The 26,734-nt window shown below is 44.3% G+C and overlaps 2 protein-coding genes across 3 annotated transcripts; both read left to right on the plus strand.

Annotated features, from left to right (window-relative positions):
- The first annotated feature begins 219 nt into the window (after positions 1-219).
- On the plus strand, positions 220-4,377 carry LOC104587882 (trihelix transcription factor GTL1). Its single transcript, XM_010245637.3, has 2 exons — positions 220-838; positions 3,148-4,377. The coding sequence occupies exons 1-2, from the start codon at positions 324-326 to the stop codon at positions 4,211-4,213; spliced, it is 1,581 nt and encodes a 526-aa protein (XP_010243939.1). The 5' UTR covers positions 220-323; the 3' UTR covers positions 4,214-4,377.
- Positions 4,378-21,910: 17,533 nt separating this feature from the next.
- LOC104587883 (nuclear transcription factor Y subunit B-6-like) lies at positions 21,911-26,644 on the plus strand. Of its 2 annotated transcripts, XM_088894725.1 has the most exons (3): positions 21,911-22,057; positions 23,541-24,552; positions 25,793-26,644. In XM_088894725.1, the coding sequence occupies exons 2-3, from the start codon at positions 24,501-24,503 to the stop codon at positions 26,443-26,445; spliced, it is 705 nt and encodes a 234-aa protein (XP_088750851.1). In that variant the 5' UTR covers positions 21,911-22,057; positions 23,541-24,500; the 3' UTR covers positions 26,446-26,644. The 2 variants fall into 2 exon arrangements, with proteins under 2 accessions (XP_088750851.1, XP_010243941.1); XM_010245639.3 differs by lacking the exon at positions 23,541-24,552 and having other exon boundaries at positions 21,918-22,057.
- Positions 26,645-26,734: the final 90 nt, after the last annotated feature.

Below are 26,734 nucleotides of genomic sequence, written 5' to 3' on the forward strand. Positions count from 1 at the left end.
AATTAGATCAGATCCAAACAGGAACGCTGATTCGAACTCGATCCGATCCGTTTGCATCCCTATCCATACAGGATAATAGCAATACAGACCGAGGTTGTAATATACACGATAATACAGACCAAGGTTGTAATTTGCAAAGAATAATAAGAGCTATAATTGTAAATATCTGCAAATATAGGAGGGCTGAATAATTTTTAATATTTTCTTTTAAGTTTTAACCATTTTTACTTCTCTTTACTTGCCTTTCACCTCATTCCCTGGCCTTTAGTAACCTTATCCTGGTCAGGCCTTTTTTACCGTAACCGCCTACCGGTGACCGGAGAATGAAACACGCTGATTTTCCCGACAACATATCACCGTTTCCCCATGCCGGAGACCTACTGTATTGTCACCGGACCGCCCTCACTTATTCCAATGGGACCGAATTTCGACCGCCGTTGCCTCTCCAGAAGCTCCGCCCCATCAGAGGCAACAGGGGAGAGCCGGTTGAGTATTCAGAATGTCCAGCGAATTTCCACGAAGTTGAGTTTCCGGAAAAGGCTGCACCGGAAAACCTACTGAACTGTCAGGAGTCGGTTGTTGCCCTTCCACCAGAAATCGAGTTTCAGCCTCCAGTAATGCTACAAACGCTCCCTCCAATTAGAACAGGTGGGGATCCGACCGAGTGTTGTGATTCTCCGGCGAACGTCAGTGAAGTAGAGCTGCCGGAGGAAGAAGGCGATACTGGAAACGGGTGGTCGCAGGAGGATACTCTTGCGCTGCTGAAAATCCGGTCGGAAATGGATGCCGAGTTTAGGGATACAAACCCTAGTGGACCTCTGTGGGAGATCGTGTCCAGGTACCCTTTTCTCTGTTTTTTTCCCAGTAAACCCCAGTAAGCTTCAACATATACAAATATTTCTCTTTATACTGCAAAACACCATTTGTTTTATTTGGTTTTCCCTTTTTTATTTTTTGCTGTAAAAGCATTAAAGGTAAATCATTTATGGGGAATGCTGAAACTTAACTTGAGAGACAGTTGCTATCTACAGTTCTACACTACCGTCGAGTGGACGGGAATGATTATCGGAGATGATATCTAGTCTAACCTCTAGGTGTTTCCCCCGCAGGGTTTAAGGATTCCAAGGAAACCGAACCCTTAATCCTTCTTCACTGGAAGTCTTCAAGGATTTTTCCTCTCGTTTGTGTTAATATCTTTGATGGCTTTTGCAAGGTGGATGTTTGATAGTATTTAGGAACTTCTGCATAATGTGGATAGTTGTGTTCCAGACGCCCAGACCATGGGAAGTGTTCAAGGGCTTCTTTTAGATACTTGATGCTCTCTTCTATTCTTACTCCTTGTGCTCTAAGAATTCTTTTATACCTCTGAGTAATAATGGTAGTTATTGATAATACTAAATATATTTCCAGCTGTTGTTGCATCTGCTACATTGTTATAGTTAATCTCTTTTCACTTTTCAGATTTTTTTGCATGCTTTTTCGTATTGGTTTTGTTTCCTTGCAAGAAATAGTTTTTAAGTTCATATCCTGTATGGATTCCACTTGAAATGGAATAATTCCTTGGTGTTTTTCTTTTACATTTTAGAGCACAAATTGACTATCTAAAGTAGACCTACTCTCAGCTGTCAAGAAAAGTATTTTGAAGAGTTGGTTCCATATTTTCATGGGAATGAATTCATTTTTTCTTACCATCCTGAACTAAATCCATCTTAGGTGACTGTAGTATGGGTTCAAATGATATGCAAAACTACAAGAAAAGAAAATCCAATTTGTGTGGCTAACAAACAGGCTATTATTGTGCTACTTTCTTCTTCCTTTTTTTGTTGGTTCTTTTTTGGGTAAGATTGTAGGACTCAAGTTTAAGTACAGGTTCAAACCCAGTCCATAACATCCATTGATCCATATGCCCCACCTTGTTAGGTTTTTAATATAAAATGTACATATAAAAAGTGAGCTCATTTTGCAACACTTGGCAAGGTGTTCTGAGTGGAAAATTTTTCCATGAGTGCAGCATTCGGAGAGAAACTTAGAGCTGCAAACTTTGCCATCTATAAGATTCCTTAGTCATTTAGGGAAGCTCACTAAATGGCTCAATTTTTCAGAATTAGGAAGTAATTGAAACTGCAATTTGTACCCATTGGATTTTGCATTTTAGAGGAATTTCAAATGATGCCAAGGGTGATCATTTCATTTCTATGGAATTGAGGTGGGAATGGAATTGAAATATATCACTCCCACAATCAAATGCTATCTTTTATTCCTCCCACATTGTTAATGATGGTGATCAGAAATGCCCCACTCGTTAATTAAAATAGGTATTCCACTATTTTAGTCCACATTCAAAATATAATCCTACTTTCCTTTCTCCCTACCGTCAAAGTAACTTAAGTATTTTTTCCCCCCAAAAGTTATATCTTCTGCATGAGCTGTTCCTGATTATGCTGTTATTATTCAGAATGTAAGTGTCTGACATAATGTTTTGCTTATGGAAGTTGACATATTTTGTGCTTTCTGGTGGATCAACTCATCAATCTCACTGTCTACTAAAGTTCATTTCTTGACTTGACTGTAGCACAAAAGCTGAACTATGATCAATCCAATAGGTCTGCCATTAGTTGGACATTTCAGATGATGAGAGAGACTGCCTTTTTTGTATGCAAAATTGGTTTATGAATTCTGACATCCCAATTGTCCTTTATTTCAATTTATTCTTTCTTGATTTTATTTCAAAAAATAATCCTATTTTTTCTTTCACCCCATCTTCAAAGCAACTTAAATCTTGTTCCCCCCAAAAGCTACATCTTCTGCAAGAGATGTTCCTGGTTATGCTGTTATTATTCAGCATGTAAGTGTCTGACATAATGTTTTGCTTATGGAAGTTGACATATTTTGTGTTTGTCTGATGGGTCGGCTCATCAATCTCACTATCTACTAAAGTTCATTTCTTGACTTGGCCGTAGCACAAAAGCTGAACTATGATCAATCCAATAGGTCTACCATTAGTTGGACATTTCAGATGCTGACAGAGAATGCTTTTTTTATATAAAATTAGTTTATGGCATCCCAATTTTCCTTTATTTCAATTATATATTGTTTATATTTATTCTTTCTTGCTTTTTTTTTCATTACTGCTGTTTGGTTGATCAGGAAACTTGAAGGACTGGGTTACCACAAAAACCCAAAAAATTGCAAAGAGAAATTCAAGAACATTTACAAGTCATACAAGAGATCTAAACAAAAGCAAGTGAGCAACCAAGGTGATAAAATGTACAAGTTTGTTGATGAACTCGAAGCTTTATGTAGTCAAAATAACAATAATCCAACTGCAGAAACCCTGAAATTGGATGATGCTAGAATCCAAACCCCAGACCCTGTTCAGAACTCACATCAAATTATCAATGTGGGGACCAACTCAATTGATTTCTGGTCCGATTTCAGTTCTTCTGATGAAGATAATAATGATGACTCTATGTCAGAGGACATCATAGAACCCATGAATTGGAAAAGGAAGAGAAAAACAAGGATGAAGCTTGAGGTTTTCTTTGAAAATTTAATGCATAAGGTAATCAAGAAGCAAGAGGAGATGCATAGACAGTTGATGGAGATAATAGAGAAGAGGGAGAGGGATAGGATTATCAGAGAAGAAGAATGGAAGCAGCAAGAGATGGAGAGGGTCAAAAGAGATAAGGAGATGAGAGCCCAAGAGGCTTCTCGCAGCTTAGCCATTATTTCCTTCATAGAGAAGGCTATGGGACAGCAGTTCTACATTCCACCGTCCCCAGAATACTTGTATCCAGGAGAAGAACAAGATGAGAAGCATGATAAGACAGATCATAGTTTTGACCCTAATAACAGGAGATGGCCAAAGTCTGAGGTACAAGCCCTCATCACGCTTCGAACCTCAATGGATCGTCAATTTCGAAGTACTGGCCCAAAAGTTCCTATGTGGGAAGAGATATCTCTTGCAATGTCTTCCATGGGCTATAGCCGCAGTGCTAAGAAGTGTAAAGAGAAATGGGAGAATATCAACAAGTACTTCAAGAGATCAATAGAAAGTGGCAAGAAGCGCCCTGAAAATGCAAAGACATGCCCATATTTTCATGAATTGGCTATCCTGTACAAAAATGGATTCATCAATTCTGGAAACGCCTCTAATAATGCAATTAAAGAAGATGAAGACAGGAGCACAACTGAAGAAATACTGGCAACTTAGGTATCAGTTTCTATTTCAATGCCATAGACATTGAACAAGGTCATGAAAGCTCAGTCTGATATTCCCCAATTTATTTAGTGGTTTTCCCTGGTGCTTTGGTATTCTTTTCTTCAGTCTGTTTGATCTTGTTTACTTGGGCATAAAGAGATGATATAATTCTGTTCTTTGTGTATGCTTACAATGGATTGGACATTGAAAACAGTACAAATAACTTGCATTTTTTATGAAATAATACAGAATGTCTACTCTTCAACAAAGGATGTGAACATGCTTGTCTGTGGGAGGTTTTGAAAATACAGTGAATCCTAATGATTAAGAAAAAGAATGCAATTAATATTAACATTATGAAATGAAAGAGGTATGACCTACAGGTCCTTCGTCCTCTTTTAAAAGTTGAAATAAGGCTTAGAACTCGTTTGGGAGGGCTACGTGATTGAATTAATATCGACTCAGCCATATCAAGAAGCTACTAAAACTAGCTTTACTAGAAAGTTAATTTATTAATTGAATGAAATTATATACCGGCTTTCCAGGTTTTTCACCAAACATGGCTTCTAGGCTTTTTGTGTAGGGCTTACCTTACAACACCGTAAAATAGTAAATAGCCATTTGCTGGTTCTCACTGCCACACGAACAATAAAAGATAGATCACAAGTGAGTTGGGAGAGAGAGAGATGAGCGAAAAACAAGCATTAAATAGATCATAAACAATGCCATACAGACCATCTTTTGAGAGAGGTTTGGCTTGTATACAGATGAGAGAGGCCATCTATACTGCATATTTTAGGAAGATTGTGTTGATTGATAAAAGGAAAGGGGGTCTTGTGGCGCAAAGAGGTTGAATTTGTGAATTTTGTAATCAACGTCAACCAGTTGGGCTATTCACTTGAGATTGGCCTCCATTTCTGATTTTCTATACTACGGCCCACTTCCAGTTGATGGGTTTTCGGACTAAAAAGAGTGTTTTTGTTTGATAGAAAATAGGGAAAATCTATGACACCATGAAAACATGATACCGAAAAAGATCAAGACCCCCTGTGAATTTTGATGAAAATCCTACCGATTGGTTATCACCTCTATTATGCCAGTTATAAGTCTTTTGATATGTGCCTTAAGAGAATTTGCCCCTAAAAGCTTTGCTGTTAGAGGAAAGGAAACTCAAGCACATACATACCCTACAGGCTACAACAGCATCCCATACTACTGATGTGGGATATTTCACATTAGCATTCCATACTATCAATGTCGGACAAATAGACCGTACCACCTTTCCAATGTCATGTCTTTCCGGCATCATATTGGAACCTTAGAAAGAATTGGATGTAAGAACTTTACTCAATTTCCTGTCTCTTTTGTTTTCTATCAAATCAAACACAACCTTATTGCCTAGAAGGCAAAAAAATCTTCTTATTAAAGGGACAGACCCCAATAACGAGACAGCAAGCACATGTTTATTAGGACAAAAATACCTCATTTTTTACTTTTTAATCAATACCTTAGAATTTCCACTAAGGTTGTGCCCATGTGAAAAATGGGATGTGGCCAAATGAGATCCTAAAAATTTGAACTTGTCTACGTGGACTACTGCATGTGCCTGCAGCTATTTTAGACTTATAATGGTAACTTACATGGGATGTTTGGGACATATGGACCATCTAAAAAGTAAGGAGCCAAGTTATGAAACTGTTTACATGATTCTTTCATTCTAACTTTTTTATACGGAAAAAGAGGATATTATATGTTGTAAAAAACAAATGGTTATTTGACAAAACGATTTCTATTTTCATATCCAATCTTTCTTAATTTTTCTCATTTGTTTTAACTTGCGAGCATTTGATATAAAAATATTAAAAGTTCCCGAAACAACAAATACAATAACTTCTGTAATTATTGATACAACAATATATAACCTGTCATAACTCACAAGAATTTCCTATTGGTAGAAAACCCTTATAGAAGTTTCAAAGATAAAGATTGTGATAAAAATGTTTATAAGGTAAAATCAAACTGCCGTGGAATATATTAAAAAGTAATTTATTAAAACACCCCATATAGTTTCTGGATTTATTAAAATCTGTCCTATTATTTGTATTTTACTAAATAGGTGTTTGGCATTAATCTTGTTGCTTCAGATATATTTTCTGAGAAAATGGTGTTGTATGCATGAGGGTTTGTTGCACCATTTTTCTCAGAAAACAGTTCCTTTTGTTTTTTGTTTGGCATCAGTGCTGCCACATAGGCTGTTTTCTAAGAAAACAGCACTGGTTTTGTTTGGTACCAGTGTTGTATAACCATTTTCAGCATTGGTCTACATTATCCAATGCCTAAGATGATGCCACGTCATTACACTGCTAGCAGCAACAGGCTGTTTTCTGAGAAAACATTGAATTTGGCATTTCTTCAAATCACACCCGATTTCCAAGGCATGGTCTGGGGCAACATTTTTTCTGGAAGAACAATGCCAAATAAGAGCTGTTTTCTAAAGCACCACTTTTTTCTGATATGGCACTGATGTGGCGTCATTTTTTTAGAAAATGACATCGATGCCAAACACCACCTAAATCATTCCCTATAGTTTGTAACCAAATTACCTGATCAACCTTCCATTAGATGGAAGTGAAAGCTGATAATTTTGATCTTAACATCCCCTCAAACAAATTTAATCTACATAAAATAAAAATGAAAATGTCATTCTTGTACCTAGTAAAACACAAGCAACAATTCTTTTTGGTAAAATTTGTTGTCTATTTGAAGAAGGAAAACATGCCATTGCTGATGAAGAACGCCTAGATGCCATTTGTCATCTCTTCTTCATTCGATTGAAATCAAACATTTTTTGATAATCTGAAAATCAAACCTTGTTTATTCTAAGAGCATGATATGAAGTTTTAGAGGTACTTTTAGAATAAAAAAACAAGGGGCGCATGCCCTTAAACATTTTCCACTTTGTTTATATGGTCACAGTTACCATTTTTAGACAGAAATACAAAGGATCCTTAATAAAAAGTCAGTTAAGTAAATTAGTTGCAAATCATAAAGGGTATTGATGATGCACAATCCGGCCGATCTTAGCTGTCAACGATCTTGCCTCTGAACCGGGTGGCAGGGACCTAAAACGAAGGGAGAAGAGAAGCTCCAGGGAGAACTCGGTGTAAGGGCTCCGAAGCTCAAGTTAGAGTCTTTCAAAGGCAAGATAGACCAGATAGCGCAAAAGTTAGCATACCTCGTTTCTGGGGGGTAGGAGCCTTTTATAACCACCTCGTGCACTCACTTCTAGGCTTCCGTCAGATCGGGCATGATTACTACTGAACTCCAACCAGTTCGAATGCCATTTCCTCTGGCCGAACAGAACCGCCACTGCTCCTTTTGTCGGAGCTGTCTCTGCGGCTAGTAACGACGGTGGCAGGTGGCGGTAGCAGGAGGCCGTTTGAAGTGCGGCTGTCAGGCGTCAGATCCCAAATCAGTCAGGTGCGTCGCCCTTGGATACGGACGTCCTTGGCGTCAGGTACGTTTGGTCAGCCTGGTGTTTCGGAAGCGAAATGTTGGAGTGAGCGAGATGTCTTGAGTTCGGTTTGGGGAGTGTTCCGATCTGCCATGGGCCAGCTCGGGTCACAGCTTTGCGAGGCTTGGAGCCCAATATAGTTTGTGCTCCTTGCAGGGAGCTTGGGTTCTCAGTAGGGAGCTCGGGTTCTTAACAGGGAGCTCGGACTCTCAATAGGGAGCTCGGGTTCTTAACAGGGAGCTCGGACTCTCAATAGGGAGCTCGTTCTTAATAGGGAGCTCGGACTCTTAATAGGGAGCTCGCTCTTAATAGGGAGCTCGGACTCCCAGTAGGGAGCTCGGGCTCTTGGTGGGGAGCTCGGGCTCCTAGTAGAGCGATCTGGAGTTCGGGCTCAGTAGTGAGCTTGGACTTGCTTTCGGTGTTTGCTTCGGGCGCTCTACTGTCCCGAGTTGCTTGTTTTTGCCACGTGTCGGGTGATTGCGAGGTCGGGCCAAATTCCCCTTCATCAATTGCCCCCCACTCCTTGTAACAAGGGTCCTGTCTTGGCGCGGGGAGTTCGTAAGGTAGCAGAAGGGTTTTGGTCCGTGCTGAGGGCGCTCACTTTAATTTGATTTTCAAAAAAGGGCGCGCGTTTGGGAGACGTGACGGCAGTCGTTCGAGAGTTGGGCTGCAGACGCTTTTATTGCGAGGAGACATGCGCTGACACCCCGTCAGTTTCGAGAAGGTGCGTGCGGACACCCGTCCTCTGACAGGACGTGCGCGACGCCTCGTCAGTTTCGGAAAGACGTGCGCTGATTGGCCTCAGAAGACGTGCGGTTTAGCGCGGCTGTGGGCCGTTGGATTGGCTTCGATCTGGGCCGTCGCTTTCCGGCCGCTGTGGATATAAATAGCGCGCACGGGGGGGGCGTCCTTGCTACTGTTGTACCTCTTGAGCTCGCGCCTAAGTTTTAGTTCGCGTGTCCAGGCTCTTCAGCTCGCGTCCCAGGTTCCTTGCTTGTTCGAGCTTTCGTGGTCTACTTCAGTCTTCTTCCCGGGTGAGTGCTTTTGGAATCCCGTTCCATTCTCTGATGTCTAGTTCGGAGGGTTCAGACTGTTCAAGCGGGTCTGATGTAGGTTCTACGAACCAATTTGCGTCCCCCGGTAGTTCAAGTGAGCCCAATGTAGGTCCTGAGGAAGGGGTTGAGCCTACAGCCCGAGGTGCTTCGGGTAGGTCAGCGTCCACCTCCTGTCGTGGCCGGGTTGTAGATCAGTTCGGCCCTTCGACTATGACGCCTGAGGGACTTCAATCCCTCATAGACTACTACGACTTGCCCGGGGAGCACGCCTACTTCATCCCTACGGGTAACTTCCCTTGGGAACACGGTCCTGATGAGATCGTGATTTTCCAGGAACAGCTTGCTGCGGGGCTGCGACTGCCTTTTCATCCTCTTCTCGTTGAGGTTCTAAACCACTTCGGTGTGACGGTCGGCCAGCTTCACCCGAACTCCATTAGGAATTTAGTGGGGACGATCTCCTTATTTTGTGACGAGAACTTTCCTTTGGATCTGGAGATTTTCTCCTCTATTTTAATGCTGAAAAAGCAAGCGGGTCCCCTTCCTGGGCGTAGGCGGGCATACTACCTGTCTCCTCGCCCTGGCTTCAAGCTCTTACACGGACTCCCTAATAAGGTCCCGGCGTGGAAGCGGGACTATTTCGGGGTGCGAAGTGTGCTGGGGTGGCCGTTTCAGACCGATTGGGGGATGGCCGCTCCCGACTCCGGTGTCACACTCGATAAGGAAATGGCGAAGGGCCTCCAGCAATGGGCGCGGCTTGGGTTGGAGTGTCAACGGTATCTGACGGAGGCCAAGCTTATTGCTGCGGGCCTGAGTTCGGGTAGGTTCTTTCCTTAGCGACCCTGTCTTGCTCTTCTTTTACGTGTCTTACTGATACCGAACTCCTTTTCGCAGGTACGATGGACTCTCGAGGGACCCGAAGTGGGCACTTGTTTCAGGGCATGAAGAGGAGGAAACGGGTGGCTAAGCGAGCTCGCGCCGAACCGCCCCAGGGTGCGGAGCCCGAGGTGCCGGACTATCCGGCGGAGGAGCCCGAGATGATTCCTCCTATGCAAGAGCCGGCGGGGGCTCCTTATGCTGAAACCACACACACAGGGGCTCCCGCTTACTCCGATTCTGCCCATACGCGAACTGGGCCGTCAGGCTCGGAGGCCCCGGGGGGCTTCAGGAGCGTGCTGTCGCCTGTTCATGCTCTTCAACGGAATAAGGAGGCGATGTTTCCCGAGGAAGTTGCGGCGTGGACCGAGCTCCCTCTGCACCAAGTGGCCTGCCGTGCCGTTACTCATGCTATGGTGGTAAGTGCTCCCATCTTTACAGTTCTTCGGCTTTTATTCTTCTATTCGTTCCTTTGATCCCGTTTTCCTTTGATAGGTGAACTCTTCTATTCACGCCTTAGCGAACCAGGTGGAGAGATGCTCGAGGCAGGCGCGAGCTGCCGAGGAGGCTGCTCGAACTGCCGAGGAGGCTGCTCGTGATGCCGAGGCTACTGCTCGCCTCGCGCGGTCTAGGCAGGCAAGGTCTCAGAGAGACGCCGAGGCCATGGGAGTGGTGGTGAAGTATATGGCGGAATTGAAGCTGGACCTGCAGCACCAGGTCGAGTATCTTCAGGAGGATATCAGGGAGAGGACTCAGATCTTCTCTCAAGGCATCGAAGACGCGAAGAAGAAAGCTGTCAGTGATTATATTGCTTCGCCGGATTTCGATGATCTGATGGTGGACTCCTACAGGAGGGGTTTCAAGCTAAGCTGGTGGATGATCCGGAATACGTACCCCGAGCTCGATACCAGCGCCATATCCACTTCGCACATTACTCAAGAGATGGCTAATGCTGCGGATGCCGAACCGGACTCCGAGGGGGAGGCAGGTCCTTCGGGTGTTGTCGAAGTGGCTTCTGATAATGATGAAGTAGCCCCTGGCTTCTAAAATGAAATGTACACATCTATCTGAAATAGATCTTTTTTTTTTGAATGTACACATCTATCTTAAATGAAATGGCTTTTTGTTCAAGTGCTGGTTGTCCTGTCTTCGAGCTACGTTTTTTTGCCGAACTGACCATTTCGGTCCTTCAGTTCGTTTTCTACCTAGGCTTCGGGGTACTTGCCTTGGTGGTCTATAGGTAGTATCTTCTTAAGTTGACGATGTTCCATGCTCGGGGTACTTGTTTTCCTTCTAGGGTTCCGAGCTCGTATGCTCCCCCACCGAGTGCTTTCTTTACTCTGTAGGGTCCTTCCCAGTTTGGTCCAAGTTTCCCTACGCCGGGTTCGGGCACCATGACCTTACGGAGAACCAAGTCGCCGACGCGGAAGTTCCTCTTCTTTACACGCGCATTATAATACCGAGCTACCTTTTGTTGGTAGGCCGCAGTTCGGATGTGCGCGAGGTCTCTCACTTCGTCCAGTAGGTCGAGGTGGGTGCGTAACTCGCCCTCGTTTGTCTGTTCGTCGTACGCTTCTAGTTGCAACGTAGGCACTTCGATTTCCGCCGGGATCACCGCCTCGGTGCCGTAGGTGAGGTTAAAGGGGGTCTCTCCTGTGGCGGTTTTTTCCATGGTTCGGTGAGCCCATAGAACATTTGGTAGTTCGTCTGCCCACAAACCTTTGGCTCGGTCCAATCGTGCTTTCAGTCCGCGGAGGAAGGTTCTGTTCATTATTGCTGTTTGGCCATTTGCCTGCGAGTGTGCGACCGAAGTGAAGTTCTGCCTAATTCCCATACTTTGGCACCATTCTTGGAACTTGATATCTTCGAACTGTTTGCCGTTGTCGGAGATCAGTACCCGAGGTAGACCGAACCGACATACAATGTTCTTCCAAAAGAAGTTATGTATGTTTCGGGCTGTAACTATTGCCAGGGGTTCAGCTTCTATCCACTTTGTGAAGTAATCTACTGTCACCACTAGGAATTTTCTCCCGCCTGTCGCTGGTGGGAATGGCCCCAGGAGGTCGATGCCCCATTGGGCGAAGGGCCATGGGCTGGTGAGGTATTTGAGGTCGGCAGTGGGCTGATGGTGGATGCTGGCATGCTTCTAACACTTGTCGCATTTTCTGACGAGCTCGATTGCCTCTATCTTCATCGTTGGCCAGTAGTATCCTTGTCGAAGTGCTTTTTGGGCGAGGGCTCTACCCCCCAGGTGTCCGCCACACAAGCCTTCATGGGTTTCGCGGAGTACCAACTCGGCTTCGGCTGGGCGCAAGCATCGCAGGTAGGGGAGCGTGTAGGATCGTCGGTACAACCGTTCGTCTATCATGACGTATTTGGCTGCCTAGCGCTGCACCCTCTTGGCTGCGTTGCGGTCCGTGGGGAGGGTTCCGTCTAGCAGGAAGCTCGCGAGTGGGTAAATCCAGCTCGGCTCTACTTCAGTGATGGGAGCGACCTCTTCTGCCCCACCGAGAATGCTGGGCCGAAGTAAGTCCTCTACGTACACGGTTCTCCTGGCATTGTGGCTCATGCTAGCTAGTCGGGACAGGGCACAGACCCTCCTTTACTTTTGCCAAATATGCAATCATTGTGAGCTCACGCGCTTCGTATTCGCCTGTAACTTGGTTGACCACGAGCCGGGAATCACTGCAGATAACCATGTGCTTTGCTCCAACCTTGTGCGCTAGGTTTAGCCCGGCTATCAGTGCCTCATACTCCGCCTCGTTGTTGGATGCCACGAACTCAAAGCGTACTGCGTATTCCAGTTTTGTTCCGCTCGGGCCGCGTAGCACTATTCCATCCCCGCTGCCTTGTTGGTTCGAGGAGCCATCTACGTGAAGGATCCAGGGCTCCTCCTCCCAGTTCGCGCTTGGTCTAACCAAGAGGGATGCCACACTGGCTGCTACTTCACGGGGTTCGGACTCGTTTGGTTTGGGAGCTTCAAGTTCGCCCGAACTGGGGATCTCGGGCTCGACCGGATCACGGGCTTCGAGGCTAAACGTGCATTCTGCGATAAAATCTGCCAAGGCTTGGGCCTTAATGGCAATTCTTGGCTTGTACTGAAGATCGTACTCGCTGAGTTCAATGGCCCACTTCGTCAGTCGGCCGGAAACCTCGGGTTTGAGTAAAACTTGTCTCAGAGGTTTGTCGGTCAGGACGATGACGGTGTGAGCCTGGAAGTACGGGCGGAGTTTCCGTGCTGCTATCACCAGTGCGTACGCTAGCTTTTCTATCTGCGGGTACCTTGTCTCTGCTCCCTGCAAGATTTTACTAACATAATATATGGGTCGTTGGACCCGGTCTGCCTCCTTTACTAGTACCGAACTGACCACCTCGTCGCTAGCCGAGAGGTACAGTTCTAAGACTTCGCCTTCCTCGGGCCGAGCTAAGGTTGGCACACTGGCGAGGTAACCTTTTAGCTCGTCAAACGCGAGCTGGCAGTCTTGGGTCCACTCGAACCATTTGCCTTTGATTGCTTTGAAGAAGGGTAGGCAGCGATCTGCCGACTTGGACATGAAGCGGCTTAGAGCGGCTATGCGGCCGTTTAGCCTCTGAACTTCTTTTACTTTCCGAGGCGGTCTCATATCTAGGATGGCTATTATCTTGTCTGGGTTGGCCTCGATACCGCGCCGATTGACAACGTAGCCTAGGAATTTGCCCGAGGTGACGCCAAAGACACATTTGTTGGGGTTCAACTTCATGCTAAATTGACGCAGGATTTGGAAGACAGAGTCCAAGTCTTTTATTAGTTCTCGTGAAAACCGTGTCTTGACGACCATGTCGTCTACATAGCACTCTATCTTTGTGCCGATCAGGGGCCGAAACAGCCTATTTACAAGTCTTTGGAAGGTCGCCCCGGCATTTTTTAACCCGAAGGGCATGACCTTGTAACAGTATAGACCGAACTCGGTTATGAAGCTGGTTTTTTCCTCGTCGGACTGGTCCATCCGGATTTGGTTGTAGCCTAAGTAGGTATCCAGGAAGCTTAGCAATTCATGTCCCGAGGTCGCGTCCACTAGACGGTCGATCCTAGGAAGGGGGAAGCAGTCTTTCGGGCAAGCTCGGTTCAGGTCGGTGTAGTCGACGCACATGCGCCACTTGCCGTTCGCCTCTTTCACCAGCACAAGGTTGGCCACCCAGCTCAGGTAATGGACTTCCCTTATGAAGTCTGCCGCGAGGAGCTTCTCGACTTTCTCGTCGACCGCCTTCCAGCGCTCTGGGGCTAAGTTCCGTTTCTTCTGTCTAACGGGTCTGACTAAAGGGTCAGTGTTAAGTTTGTGAGTTATAAGACCAGGGTCAATACCGGGCATATCGGCCGCGGACCATGCAAAAATATCTAAATTTTGGAGTAAAAAACTTACCAGTTCGGTCTGTATTGGTTCTTTGACGGAAGCACCAATCTGGAGTGCGCGAGCTGGGTCCGTAGGCGAGGTCGGGATCGCGACTATTTCTTCTGTGGGCGAGGCTCGTTCTTCGCCTTGTTCCGCGGGCCGCTCCAGATCGAGGTCGTCGGCCGCCTTGGTCTTTCCCTTTAGGGCGGCAACGTAGCACTTGCGGGACTCGAGCTGGTCGCCCCGCGCTACCCCCACACCGAAGTCCGTAGGGAACTTCATGGTCAAATAGTAGGTGGAGACCACCACCCGCAGGATATGCGTGATTGGCCGCCCTATTATGGCATTGTATGGGGAGGGGGTCGCGACCACCAGGAAGTCGTGGTTGAGTCTGACCGCACAAGGCCACGTGCCGACTTCCACAGGCACCGTTATTTTTCCAAGGGGCCTGACTTCCTCTCCGCTAAAGCCCACCAGGGGAGTGCTTGCGGGCCTTAGTTTGCTCCTCGGCAGCTGTAGCCGATCAAACGCCGATTTGAAGAGGATGTCCGCCGAGCTGCCCGAATCTACGAGTACGCGCCTAACCTCGAAGTCGCTGATCCTTAGTTTAATGACAAGCGCGTCATTGTGAGGGTAGCGAACTCCTCGCGCGTCGTCTTCTGTGAAGAGGATTGGCTCCTCGATCTTTGGCCTTTTCGGAGGGTTCCGCTCCTCGAGGACCGCTTCGCGAACTAAAGTCCGGGCTGCCGCCGATGTACACCCCGCTACCACTGAACCTCCCACAATTACATGGATGGTTCCCCGAATTGGCCTCTCTGCCGGAGGCTGTCACTGCATCGGTTCGGCAGGCCTGCTGCTAGTTTCGGGGGCGTCCTTTTCGTGCTCGCCTGGCCGATCCGCTTTATTGCTATTATTGTTGTGCTGTACAAAGTTTCTTAAGTATCCGCGACGGATGAGCCCCTCTATTTCGTCTCGGAGGTTATTGCACTGCTCGGTACTGTGACCATGGTCCCTATGGAAACTACAATACAAATTCTTGTTTTTTCGTTCAGATTTCCCTTTAGGCGAGGTGGCCATTTCACGTACGGGGCGTCCTTGATCGTCATTAGTATCTCGGTCCGCCTCGTGTTCAGTGGCGTGTAATCTGTCCGAACTGGTAGGGGAGCTCAGAACGACTGGTTCGGTTTTGGGTCCCGGGCCGGGTTTTTTCGGTCGGCTGAGTTAAAGGGCTCGCCATCCCTCTTTCTTTTCTCGTTTCCGCCCTCGGTTCGTTGGTTGATTTCCTCCTCAGTCCTCATGAACTTGTCCGCGAGCTTGAGGAACTCGGCCACGGTCGCGGGCTGGTTAGCTACCATGTGCCATTTGAACTCCTTGTGCGTCACCCCTCTTTTTGCTGCAGCGAGCTGCACCGCGAGGTTTAACCGCGGTATCTGTAAGCATGCTTCATTGAATCATTTGATGTAGCCCCGTATGGGTTCTCCTTCCCTTTGGACTACCCCGAAGATGCTTTCCTCTGCTCTGGGGCACCGTTTGCTGGTGACAAAGTGTGCAGTGAAGACCTGCACGAACTGAGCCCAACACTTTATCGACCCGGGGGCCAGGTTCCTGTATCAAGTGCGGGCTACCCCCTTAAGGGTGGTGGTGAAAGCCATGCACATGCATGATTCGCTGGCTCTGGCGATGTGCATTTGGGACTGGAAAGCGTCAACGTGGTCGTTGGGGTCGAAGGACCCGTCATACTTGTCTAGAGGCGGGAGCTTGAAATCTCTAGGCAAGGGAACTGCCAGGAGTTCTGACGCGAGGGGGGAAGGAACTGAGAGAATCGGGGCAACTCCTACCTCGTCTGAGCTCGTCTCGCCTTTGCCTCTGAGCTCTGACAGGACGCGGGTGGCGGTTCGTCGACCTCGACGGCGCCTTCGCTGCTGAGTGGGCCTTGTACTGGCGTTGCTGGCCTCCGTGTTGCCGAGCTCGATGGGCCCGGAGTGCTGGTAGTCCGCTGCTGCCAGTGCACCGAATCGGTTTTCCACGAGTGGGAACTCCGGTTTGGAGCCCCGAGGTGCCGATCTCGCGGGCGAGGTTCCCGACCCGCCTGCGAGCTGCGAGGCGGGGATGACTTTTCTTTCTCTCCGGCCTGGGGACGAGGCCTAGCTGTTTAGGGGGTTCTGGGGCCTAGAGGCCTTTCCTTGGTGGAGGCGCCCATCCTGCGGAGAGGCCTTGACCGGCTTCGGAGCAGGGTGGCGAGGTGGAAGTAGTGGTTGGTTCGATGGCAGTTGGGGGAACTGCTGTTGATAGTGATACTGGGAGAGGTTGTGCAACACTTGGTGCTGGTGAAGCTGGTGTTGCTGGAATTGTTGCATTTGGGCTTGCATTGCCCGCATGCACTGCATTAGGTCGTCCAACCGATTTTGGCTAGCTGCCAGGGGGACGGCGGTTGGTTCAGTGAAGGTAGTCTCGATGGGGAGAGGAAAGGGGATGTTTGTGGCAGGTAGGTTTATAGGCGCCACTGCTTGTGGCGTATTCAGATTGGGAATTCCATCCACCAAGAGGGGGATGGTGAATTGCCCAACACACACCACGGGAACTTGAGGCTGTTCCCCGGTGGTGTTTGTCTCTGTGCCGCGTCCGGCGTTGCTGGATGAGGCCATGAGTATTGAGTTTTTCAAAGAAGAAGAAAGGGGTATGAGAGTTTTGGAGGGAGGCCTTTTGAAGCGTTCCCACAGACGGCGCCAATTGATGATGCACAATCCGGCCGATCTTAGCTGTCAACGATCTTGCCTCTGAACTGGGTGGCAGGGACCTGAAACGGAGGGAGAAGAGAAGCTCCGGGGAGAACCCGGCGTAAGTGCTCCGAAGCTCAAGTTAGAGTCTTTCAAAGGCAAGATAGACCAGATAGCGCAAAAGTTAGCATACCTCGTTTCTGGGGGGTAGGAGCCTTTTATAACCACCTCGCGCACTCACTTCCAGGCTTCCGTCAGATCGGGCATGATTACTTCTGAACTCCTGCCAGTTCGGATGTCATTTCCTCTGGCCGGACAGAACCGCCACTGCTCCTTTTGTCGGAGCCGTCTCTACAGCTAGTAACGACGGTGGCAGGTGGCGGTAGCAGGAGGCCGTTTGAAGTGCGGCTGTCGGGCGTCAGATCCCAAATCAGTCAGGTGCGTCGCCCTTGGATACGGACGTCCTTGGCGTCAGGTACGTTTGGTCAGCCTGGTGTTTAGGAAGCGAAGTGTTGGAGTGAGCGAGATGTTGCCATGGGCTAGCTCGGGTCACAGCTTTGCGAGGCTTGGGGCCCAATATAGTTTGTGCTCCTTGCAGGGAGCTCAGGTTCTCAATAGGGAGCTCGGGTTCTTAATAGGGAGCTCGGACTCTCAATAGGGAGCTCGGGTTCTTAATAGGGAGCTCGGACTCTCAATAGGGAGCTCGCTCTTAATAGGGAGCTCGGACTCTTAATAGGGAGCTCGCTCTTAATAGGGAGCTCGGACTCCCAGTAGGGAGCTCGGGCTCCTAGTAGAGCGGTCTGGAGTTCGGGCTCAGTAGTGAGCTTGGACTTGCTTTCGGTGTTTGCTTCGGGCGCTCTACTGTCCCGAGTTGCTTATTTTTGCCACGTGTCAGGTGATTGCGAGGTCGGGCCAAATTCCCCTTCATCAGGTATTTCAGTAAAATCTATAAGAGGTGTTTTTTAGTAAAGAATGACTATCAGATGGGGTATAATTAGACATACAAAAAAGTCAATTGAGTTATGTTCATTACATTATGGGGAATGATTTGAGTACATTCTTTGATGTTTATCATTTATCAAGGGCTTTCACCGGATATTGCTAAAATGAGGTGTCCCCAGATCACTCTCCCCCTTTTGAAGAATAATCTCTATTTTTTGACATAATTTTTTTTATTGGGTCATTTACTAAAACATCCCTCTGAATTTACTAGAATCTATCCTATAGTTTGCATTGTACTAAAATACTCTATATAGTTTGCAATATATTTACTTAATCGACCTTTCATTAGATTATAGTAGAAAATGATAGTTTTGACCTTAATGTTCATTTCAATAAATTTAATCAAAAGAGAATGAAAATGAAAATATCATTTGCCCCTAGAAAGAAATGTTAAGGTTGCTTTTGGAATAAACAATCACAAGCCCATACCCTTAAACATTTTCCACTTATTTTAGGTGACCATATTATAAAAGATGTTTTAGTAAAATGATAATTATGGATAGGTCTAAGTAAATTTATTGAACTATAGAGGGTGTTATAATCAATAACCTTTCTTTATATAAATAAATAGGTTACAAACTATAAAAGATGTTTTAGTAATAGGGTAAGTATTAAGTAAATCCATTAAATTATAGGGGTGTTATAATCAATTACCCTTTTTTATATGTGAAGATATTTAGGACATAATTAGTTAAGTTTTACTTGTTTGTTTTCCACCCAAATATAAAAAGGAAAAGTTTCAGTTGTTTGGGATTAAGAAATGCTTAGCAGACTAGCACGGCTACTTGAAGTCAACGAGTTGGGTCACTGTCATCCAATCCCAATGAATAATGGTTATATTGGCGCTTTCAATAAGTTGGCTTCGTGTCGACCAACGCGGGCACCCATTGTGTACAACCGGGTCTCTCCAGGATCGGATCATGGTGTCAGATAACGGTTCCGGATCAACCAATTACTGCTACCACGTGCTACTGCATCTGGATCTGTAATTTAATAATTAATATAATGCCGTAAGGCCCACAAATCCCCTATTTAAGTTATAACTTATGAGGAGGCTTCACCGCAGCACCACCCCCATAAATGACCTTGGACCTTGGTACGACGGTAGGACCTCTCTCTCTCATATTTAATTATTTATTCTCCCTCTAAAATATTGAAAAATAAATATTTGTATATTTACTTCTTAGGTTATTTGGGAGTTGGCACATGCTATCTGCTTGTTATTTAAAAGACAAATGTCACTTATATAGGCTAGAGAGAGACGAATCATCAGTGATGACACTGCCACCATCAGAACAAAGGGCATTTTTTAACGTGGGGATAATGATGTTGGCACCACGGCCCACTGATGGGTTGGTGACAAAATCATGCACACTGAGCTGAACATCCTATCACCGGTGAACCATCAAAACAACACACTAATGTATTCATTCATGACTCATTGTGTATAATTTTGTTTTCAGCCAATTCCTACTGATTTGAAGGGGTTGTATCTGCTTCAAAATAACTGAACCTTCGTCTCAGCACTCCCCAACATGAGTTTTCAAAATCGGATTGGACCAGACAGTTGGAACGGAAAAATCAGGAACCGGTCTGTTTTATTTTAAAATTGTTATTTTTTCAAAAATCGTTGATTTAGTCAGCAAACCACTAACCTGGGTAGTCGAACCGTTTAACGGTTTGACCATTTTTTTTTTTTTTTTTTTTTTGTTAGAATGAGCCATCCATTCAATTCAAACAATCAGATCTTTTGACCCAAAAACTGGACCCCTGACCGGTTTATTGCCCAATTTGATTTTAAAAACCTTTCTCCCAAAAGTGCAAAAGTGCCCAAAATACATTGAAATATAGAGATTGATGCGTATCTGTAGACATGTCAAACAGAAGTATTTAAAGAAAAAACAGCGAACATCAGCATAATTAGACGAACTCTTCTAAAAATTTCTAATGAATATGGAGATGGAGGTCCATCTCATAAAATGAAATTGGTTTTGAAGATGGATTTTAAGAGCATGGAATAGGAGTACTAGATAGATCCAATGACAATTTACGCATTATTGAAGAGGTTTTTCATCTTAGAGATGGGTCTTAATTAATAAGATTTGTACAATTAGGTTTTTCATCAATGTGCTGGATTATTGCATGCATATAACATTTTAGGTTACATGGAAAATTTCCTGATTAGGATCATGTAATTTAAACCTAGTGCCATTTTGGTCCCCGAACTTTAAAATGCAACAATTCAGTACCTGAACTTTCAAAATGTGTCAATCCAATACCTGTCGTTAATAAATTGTTAATCAGTTCGTTAAGTGGCATTTGAAAAATGCACAAATGACCTTCAAGTTTCATCTAATGTTCTTGATAAATCATCCAAATCTTGACAAAAAAATTAACAGTCTCAAATCCTTTCTTCTTCTATTCAAGAAAGTTGGGGTCCCCAGAATGACCACTAAAACGTGATCCCAACTTTCTTTAATAGAAGAGGCAAGGATTTGAGACTGCTAATTTTTTGTTAATGTTTAGATGGTTGATAAAGAAAATTAGATGGCATTTCAAGGGCATTTGTGTCTTTTTCAAATGCCACTTAACAGATGGTTAGCAATAGGCATTGGATTGACATGTTTTGGAAGTTCAAGTACTGAATTGTCACATTTTAAAGTTTGGGGACTAAAGTGGCATTAAGCCCAAAGTACAAGGTACTAATCGGCAATTTTCCCTAAATATAAATATGTAAAGCGCAAAACCTTGAGGGTCCGCTTGATTCTCATTCGGAATCAAAATCCTTAAGAATTGAAATCGAAATGGTGTATTCCCATAGTCTGTTTGGTTTAAATAGGAATGAAAATGGAAATTGGACTCATCATGAATGAGATTTCATTCTCAAGGGAGGGCAGGGAATGGCCATTCCCTAGAATGGAGGAATATTATTCCAACAAAAATGGAAATAGGATTTCAATTTCATCCAACCAAACAGTTGAAACCGGAATAACCCATTCCGATTCCAATTCCAGACTTTTATTCCTGTAAATCAAACTGGGCCTGAATTTTGTATTATTTTATATATATACTGTATATATTTGTATTTATATACCATGCAAAATCTCCGCTCGGATTTGATAATGCCCACCTAAGTTGACAGCTTTAAACTAGTCTACCCTTCTAGGCATTTATTAATCAACACACACATTCACCAGCTGAAGTAATGCAAATTAAAGAAAAAAAAAATCATTTGAAAACGAGTCTTTCCTGTGTCTATGTGCTCAAAGCCTCCGCAACACCTTTGAATTCAAGTTGAGCAAATCCGGCCAAATTTATGCTACAATGATTAGCCAAATATTACGGTCCGAATGTGGAATATTGCGGTCAAGGAAAACTGCCACGGTGTCAATTTCCGATATTTGCTCAGTACAATTTATGAATAGTAATTAGAATTCTTCAGTTTATGATTGCAACGCTTACACGGCAAGAATTTGATAGAAAATAAGAGAATAAGAAGGTTGATGGAAATTCTTAACAATTTTTCCTCAACTTTCTCTTTCATTCTCTATCAAATCCTATTATGTAATCTGGTCCTGTGGTGCTAAAGTATTTTTAAAACAAATTATGAAATATCTATGCTAATTTTATTAAAATAATAGATGGAGAATACATTGGAGAGTGAGAACTTGACAATATTAGAGACCGAAATGAATATTTGTGACATTTGAATCTTGATTTTAATTAATTTCATTGAAGAAGTCTGATAATTTATTTATTTTTCATTAATTCATATTTCAAGACTGATAACTGTACAACATTAAAATATCAAACATTTACATTTTCTTTTTCTGTTTCAGGGTGCTGCTTATACTTAATTATCATCGGCATTTTCTTAGTTAGTTGTTTATGATTATGATGATGAGGTATTTAAGAAACGACTCAAAACGGAAACCTTTGTGTTCTAGTAAATTACTAAATTTTGCAAAAAAAAAACAAACAGTGGGAACCCGCTACCTATGACTGCCGGTAAAAGCAGAAAAGTGTTGTTCAACCACGAAGGCCGATAACGTGATTCGCGAAGGTGAGGGGGGCATTGCTTGCGCGGATTCCGTCTTCCTCGTTAACAACGCCAATCGCCACGTGGTTAGCACTTCTCAGCAATCTGCCCTTATAAATAAAGACACTTGCCGAACCAAATTGGAAAGTGAGAGAGAGAGAGACAAAGAATCTCTGTGTTTCTCTTGGCTTAGAGAAAAAAAGAAAGAAAGAGAGGATTTAAAGAGCAGAAGAGATGGAACGTGCAGGTTTCCATGGCTACCAGAGGCACCCTAAATCAGGCTCCGGTAAAGTATAAAAGCACACGAAAATAAGATGGAACTCTCTCTGTTACATCGTTTCTCTAGTTCTGATCTTTTCCTTTCCTTTATCTGCTTTCCCATTTTGTAAATTAAATGGGGTTTGTTTGTGGGTTCAATTTGTAAATAGAGATCTCACCATTCGTTTCTTGCATGCAGGAACCAATTTTAGGCTCTTTTTTTTTTTTTTTTGCATTTCTCCTCCTGTAGAGAATCTAGAGATCTCTTCTCCTGCATGCAAACGTATATTCTGTTTCAGCCATCTCAGCGTCTTCCAAAAAGCTCCAACTTGAACTTCTATATCTTTCCAATCGTCCTTGACGATACTCTAGGGTTCTAGCTTTTTTATTATGTAAAGGCTTTCTTACTTTAATCCCTTAATCATTTATTAGTGTTTTCTCTGTAATTTTGCTCTCAGTCTTGTAGCTTCTCCCTTTGATCTCTCAGGCAGATTTCCTTACTACCCAGCATGTATAAAAATCGAAAATGTACGTCTTTCTCTCATTTTCTTCTTGTGATTCGATGAGCTGCATGCATTGTTTGCTTCACTTGCCTTCCCTATACTCTCATTCTATAACGAAACCCAAAGACATTAAAATCAGTTGCTTTTTTCCGCACACAACTGTGTTGCATGTGCCGTGTGGATCTACTGAGGAAGATAGGTTCTATGTCTGATCTGATGAGTGATGACTCTGGCAGCTACGCACTGGCTGTTTATTATGACCCCACGTAGCATTATTCCTATTTTTCCTTTCTCTGATAATTTTCGGAGCTTGCTAAGGTCTACCTCTCTCTCTCTTTCTATATATATATATATATGTATGTAAAATCTAACCTACATACATTCATGTAATCTCACTTCTCAGTAGTAGTACAGGCCACAGAGTTGCATGAACACATTATTATTTAGATTTAAAGCCAGAGAGTGGGGTTAGTCTTGCTTCTATAATCACAAAGGTGAAACACGTGGCATTCATGCAGGAGCTCGTTCCTAACTTCCTATTAGCTCTCCCTTCCAAAGTATAAAAGTATAAAACTAATTAATAAAGATAACTTGGGTCTCTATTCTATATCTGAACGTCGTCTTCTCTCTCTTCTGGGGGTTGCCGTTAGTCTACACCTTATTGTCCGAGGGATTTACAATTTCAATCAAGTGAGAAAAGAGAATGAAGCAACAACTACTCTGCAAATGGTTCACCTTTTGTTTCCCAAATTTCAGACAACTATTGACTTTTTGACTTTTGCTATTGTAATTTCTTCAAAGCAACCTCGTCTGTGTCTGTCCGCCCTATAATGCGCATGATGCCTTGATACGCACCCCTTTTCTTTTTGAATTTTTTCCCTTCTCTAAAACAAAACGACCCAATCCAATTTCTCACGTATTGATTATTTTTCTTTTGTTTCTGGCTAAAACGAATACTGACATATTACTTTGAAATATTTATGTACGGAAATTATATATTATGAAAAGGGATGAAAATGATGGTGGCCGCCAACTATCCACATTTATGCAGAAGTTCTTAAATACTATCAAATGTCCAAACTATGCAAAAGCCATCAAAGATATTAACACAAACGAGAGGAAAAACCCTTGAAGACTTCCAGTGAAGATGGATTAAGGGTTCGGTTTCCTTGGAATCCTTGAACCCTGCGGGGGAAACACCTAGACTAGAGGTTAGACTAGATATCATCCCCAATAATCATTCCCGTCCACTCAACCGTAGTGTAGATAGCAACTGTCTCTCAAGTTAATTAAGTTTCAGCATTCCCCATAAATGATTTAACCTTTAATGCTTTTACAGCAAAAAAATAGAAATGGGAAAAACCAAAGAAGACAAATGGGTGTTTTGCATTATAAACAGCAATATTTGTATATGTTGAAGCTTACTGGGGTTAGAAAAGGGTACCTGGACACGATCTCCCACACTGGTACACGGGTTTGTATCCCTAAACTCGGCATCCATCTCCGACCGGATTTTCAGCAGCGCAAGAGTATCCTCCTGCGACCACCCGTTTCCAGTATCGCCTTCTTCCTCCGGCAGCTCTACTTCACTGACGTCCGCCGGAGAATCACAACACTCGGTCGGATCCCCATCTGTGGATCCGACGTTCGCCGGTGCAGCCTTTTCCGGAAACTCAACTTCGTGGAAATTCGCCGGGCATTCTAATTATTCAACCACCTCTCCCCGTGAATGTGAGGGGGCGTCGCTTGCGCGGATTCCTCTTCCTCGTTAACAACGCCAGTCGCCACGTGGTTAACACTTCTCAGCAATCCGCCCTTATAAATAAAGACACTTGCCCAATTAGCTTAGAACCAAATTAGAAAGTGAGAGAGGAGAGAGGAGAGAGGAGAGAGGAGAGAGAGAGAAAATCTCTGTGTTTCTCTTGGCTTAGAGAAAGAAAGAAAGAGAGGATTTAGAGAGCAGAAGAAATGGAACGTGCAGGTTTTCATGGCTACCAGAGGCACCCTAAATCAGGCTCCGGTAAAGTATAAAAGCACACGAAAATAAGATGAAACTCTCTCAAACTCTCTGTTACATCGTTTCTCTAGTTCTAATCTTTTCCTTTCTTTTATTTGCTTTCCCATTTTGTAAATGGGATTTGTTTGTGGGTTCAATTTGTAAATAGAGATCTCACCATTCGTTTCTGGCATGCAGGAACCAATTTTAGGCTTGTTTTTTTTTTTTTTTTTGCATTTCTCCTCATGTAGAGATCTCTTCTCCTGCATGCAAACGTATATTCTGTTTCAGCCATCTCAGCGTCTCCCTAAAAACTCCAACTCGAACTTCTATATCTTTCCAATCGTCCTTGATGATGCTCTAGGGTTCTAGCTTTTTTTTCTGTGAAGGATTTCTTACTTTAATCCCTTATAATTTATTAGTGTTTTCTCTGTAATTTTGCTTTCAGTCTTGTAGCTTCTCCCTTTGATCTCTCAGGCAGATTTCCTTACTACCCAGCATGTATAAAAATCGAAAATGTACATCTTTCTCTCATTTCCTTCTTATGATTCGAAGAGCTGTAATCTGTATGCATTGTCTGCTTCACTCTCCTTCCCTGTGCCGTGAGGATCTACTGAAGAAGATAGATTCTGATCTGATGAGTGATGACTCTGGCAACTACGCACCGGCTGCTTATTATGACCCCACGTAGCAATATTTCTATTTTTCCTGATAATTTTCGGAGCTTGCAAAGGTCTACCACCTCTCTCTCTCTTTAAAATCTAACCCACATACATTCATTTCTTTTCTCACTTCTCAGTAGTCGTATAAGCTACAGAGTTACATGCGCAGACATTATTATTTAGATTCAACGCCAGAGAGTGGGGTTAGTCTTCCCTCTATAATCACAAAGGTGAAACACGTGGCATTCATGCAAGGGCTCGTTCCTAACTTCCTATTAGCTCTCCCTTCCAAAGTATAAAACTATATTAATAAAGATAACTTGGGTCTCTATTCTATATCTGAACGTCGTCTTCTCTCTCTTCTGGGGGTTGCCGTTAGTCTACACCTTATTGTCCGAGGGATTTACAGCTTCAATCAAGTGAGGAAAGAGAAGGAAGCAACCCTATAATACCCATGATGCCTTGATACGCACCCATTTTCTTTGTACCCTTTTCTAAAACAAAACAACCCAATCCAATTTCTCACGTATTGATTATTTTTTGTTTTGTTTCTGGTTAAAACGAATTCTGACATATTAATTTGAAATCTGTATGTACGGAAGGGATGAAAATGATGGTGGCCGCCAACATCAATCACTCCTCCTCAAACAGCCAATCGACGGTGGTGGACGACATGTCGGAGCGGGACAGTGGGTGCACCGTGCGAGAGCAGGACCGGTTCATGCCCATCGCCAACGTAATCCGTATCATGCGCAAGGTGCTGCCGGCACACGCTAAAATATCGGATGACGCCAAGGAGACGATCCAAGAGTGCGTGTCGGAGTACATCAGCTTCATAACGGGGGAAGCCAACGACCGGTGCCAGAGGGAGCAGCGCAAGACCATAACCGCGGACGACGTGCTTTGGGCCATGAGCAAACTGGGGTTCGATGACTACATCGAGCCTTTAACCGTGTATCTGCAGCGCTACCGTGAGTTTGAGGGCGAGCGCGGCTCCATAAGAGGCGGAGACCCATTGGTGAAGCGGACTGCCGACTTGGGTGGGCATGCGCTGGGAATCGCGGCTTTTACGCCCGCATTTCACATGGGAGTGGGGGTGGGGCATCAGCATCAGCACGGTCACGGTGTGTTTGGAGCAGCCATCAACGGTGGATACAGGGCGATGACCAACAACAACTCATCCCAACCTGCCCCTACTATAAATGACCACCGCATCTCATCAGACTCCTACCAACCAACTTACAAGCATGTATAGGTTGGTGGTATGGTATTATTATACACTTTCACTTTTAACATTAAGAAGAGTCGGGGTAAATGTGCTTGTTCGCTTTCTCATCCATGTCATTATCATTTGTTTATTATTTTTATTTTCTTATTTCATGTTAATCTTTCCCGTATATACTTTATATTCACCAATTACATTACAAAACACTAAATAATATTTGATTAGGCCATTTAGGATTTGTTTGGTTGGTTTCCTGGAATGGCCTGACCGATTCCAACTGTTCCTATGTTTCACACTACAGGAATTGGGATTCCGATTC

Source organism: Nelumbo nucifera, chromosome 1 (assembly GCF_055504915.1).
Source record: "Nelumbo nucifera cultivar China Antique chromosome 1, China Antique-T2T, whole genome shotgun sequence".
NCBI lineage: Eukaryota > Viridiplantae > Streptophyta > Magnoliopsida > Proteales > Nelumbonaceae > Nelumbo > Nelumbo nucifera.

What these genes read in the sequence shown, in the direction of transcription:
- LOC104587882 (XM_010245637.3), top strand. Translation starts at nt 324, where the DNA reads ATGAAACACGCTGATTTTCCCGACAACATATCACCGTTTCCCCATGCC. An exon ending in CTGTGGGAGATCGTGTCCAG is followed by an intron (nt 839 to 3,147) that starts GTACCCTTTTCT and finishes TTGGTTGATCAG; the next exon opens with GAAACTTGAAGGACTGGGTT.
- LOC104587883 (XM_088894725.1), top strand. Translation starts at nt 24,501, where the DNA reads ATGGAACGTGCAGGTTTTCATGGCTACCAGAGGCACCCTAAATCAGGC. An exon ending in GCACCCTAAATCAGGCTCCG is followed by an intron (nt 24,553 to 25,792) that starts GTAAAGTATAAA and finishes TATGTACGGAAG; the next exon opens with GGATGAAAATGATGGTGGCC.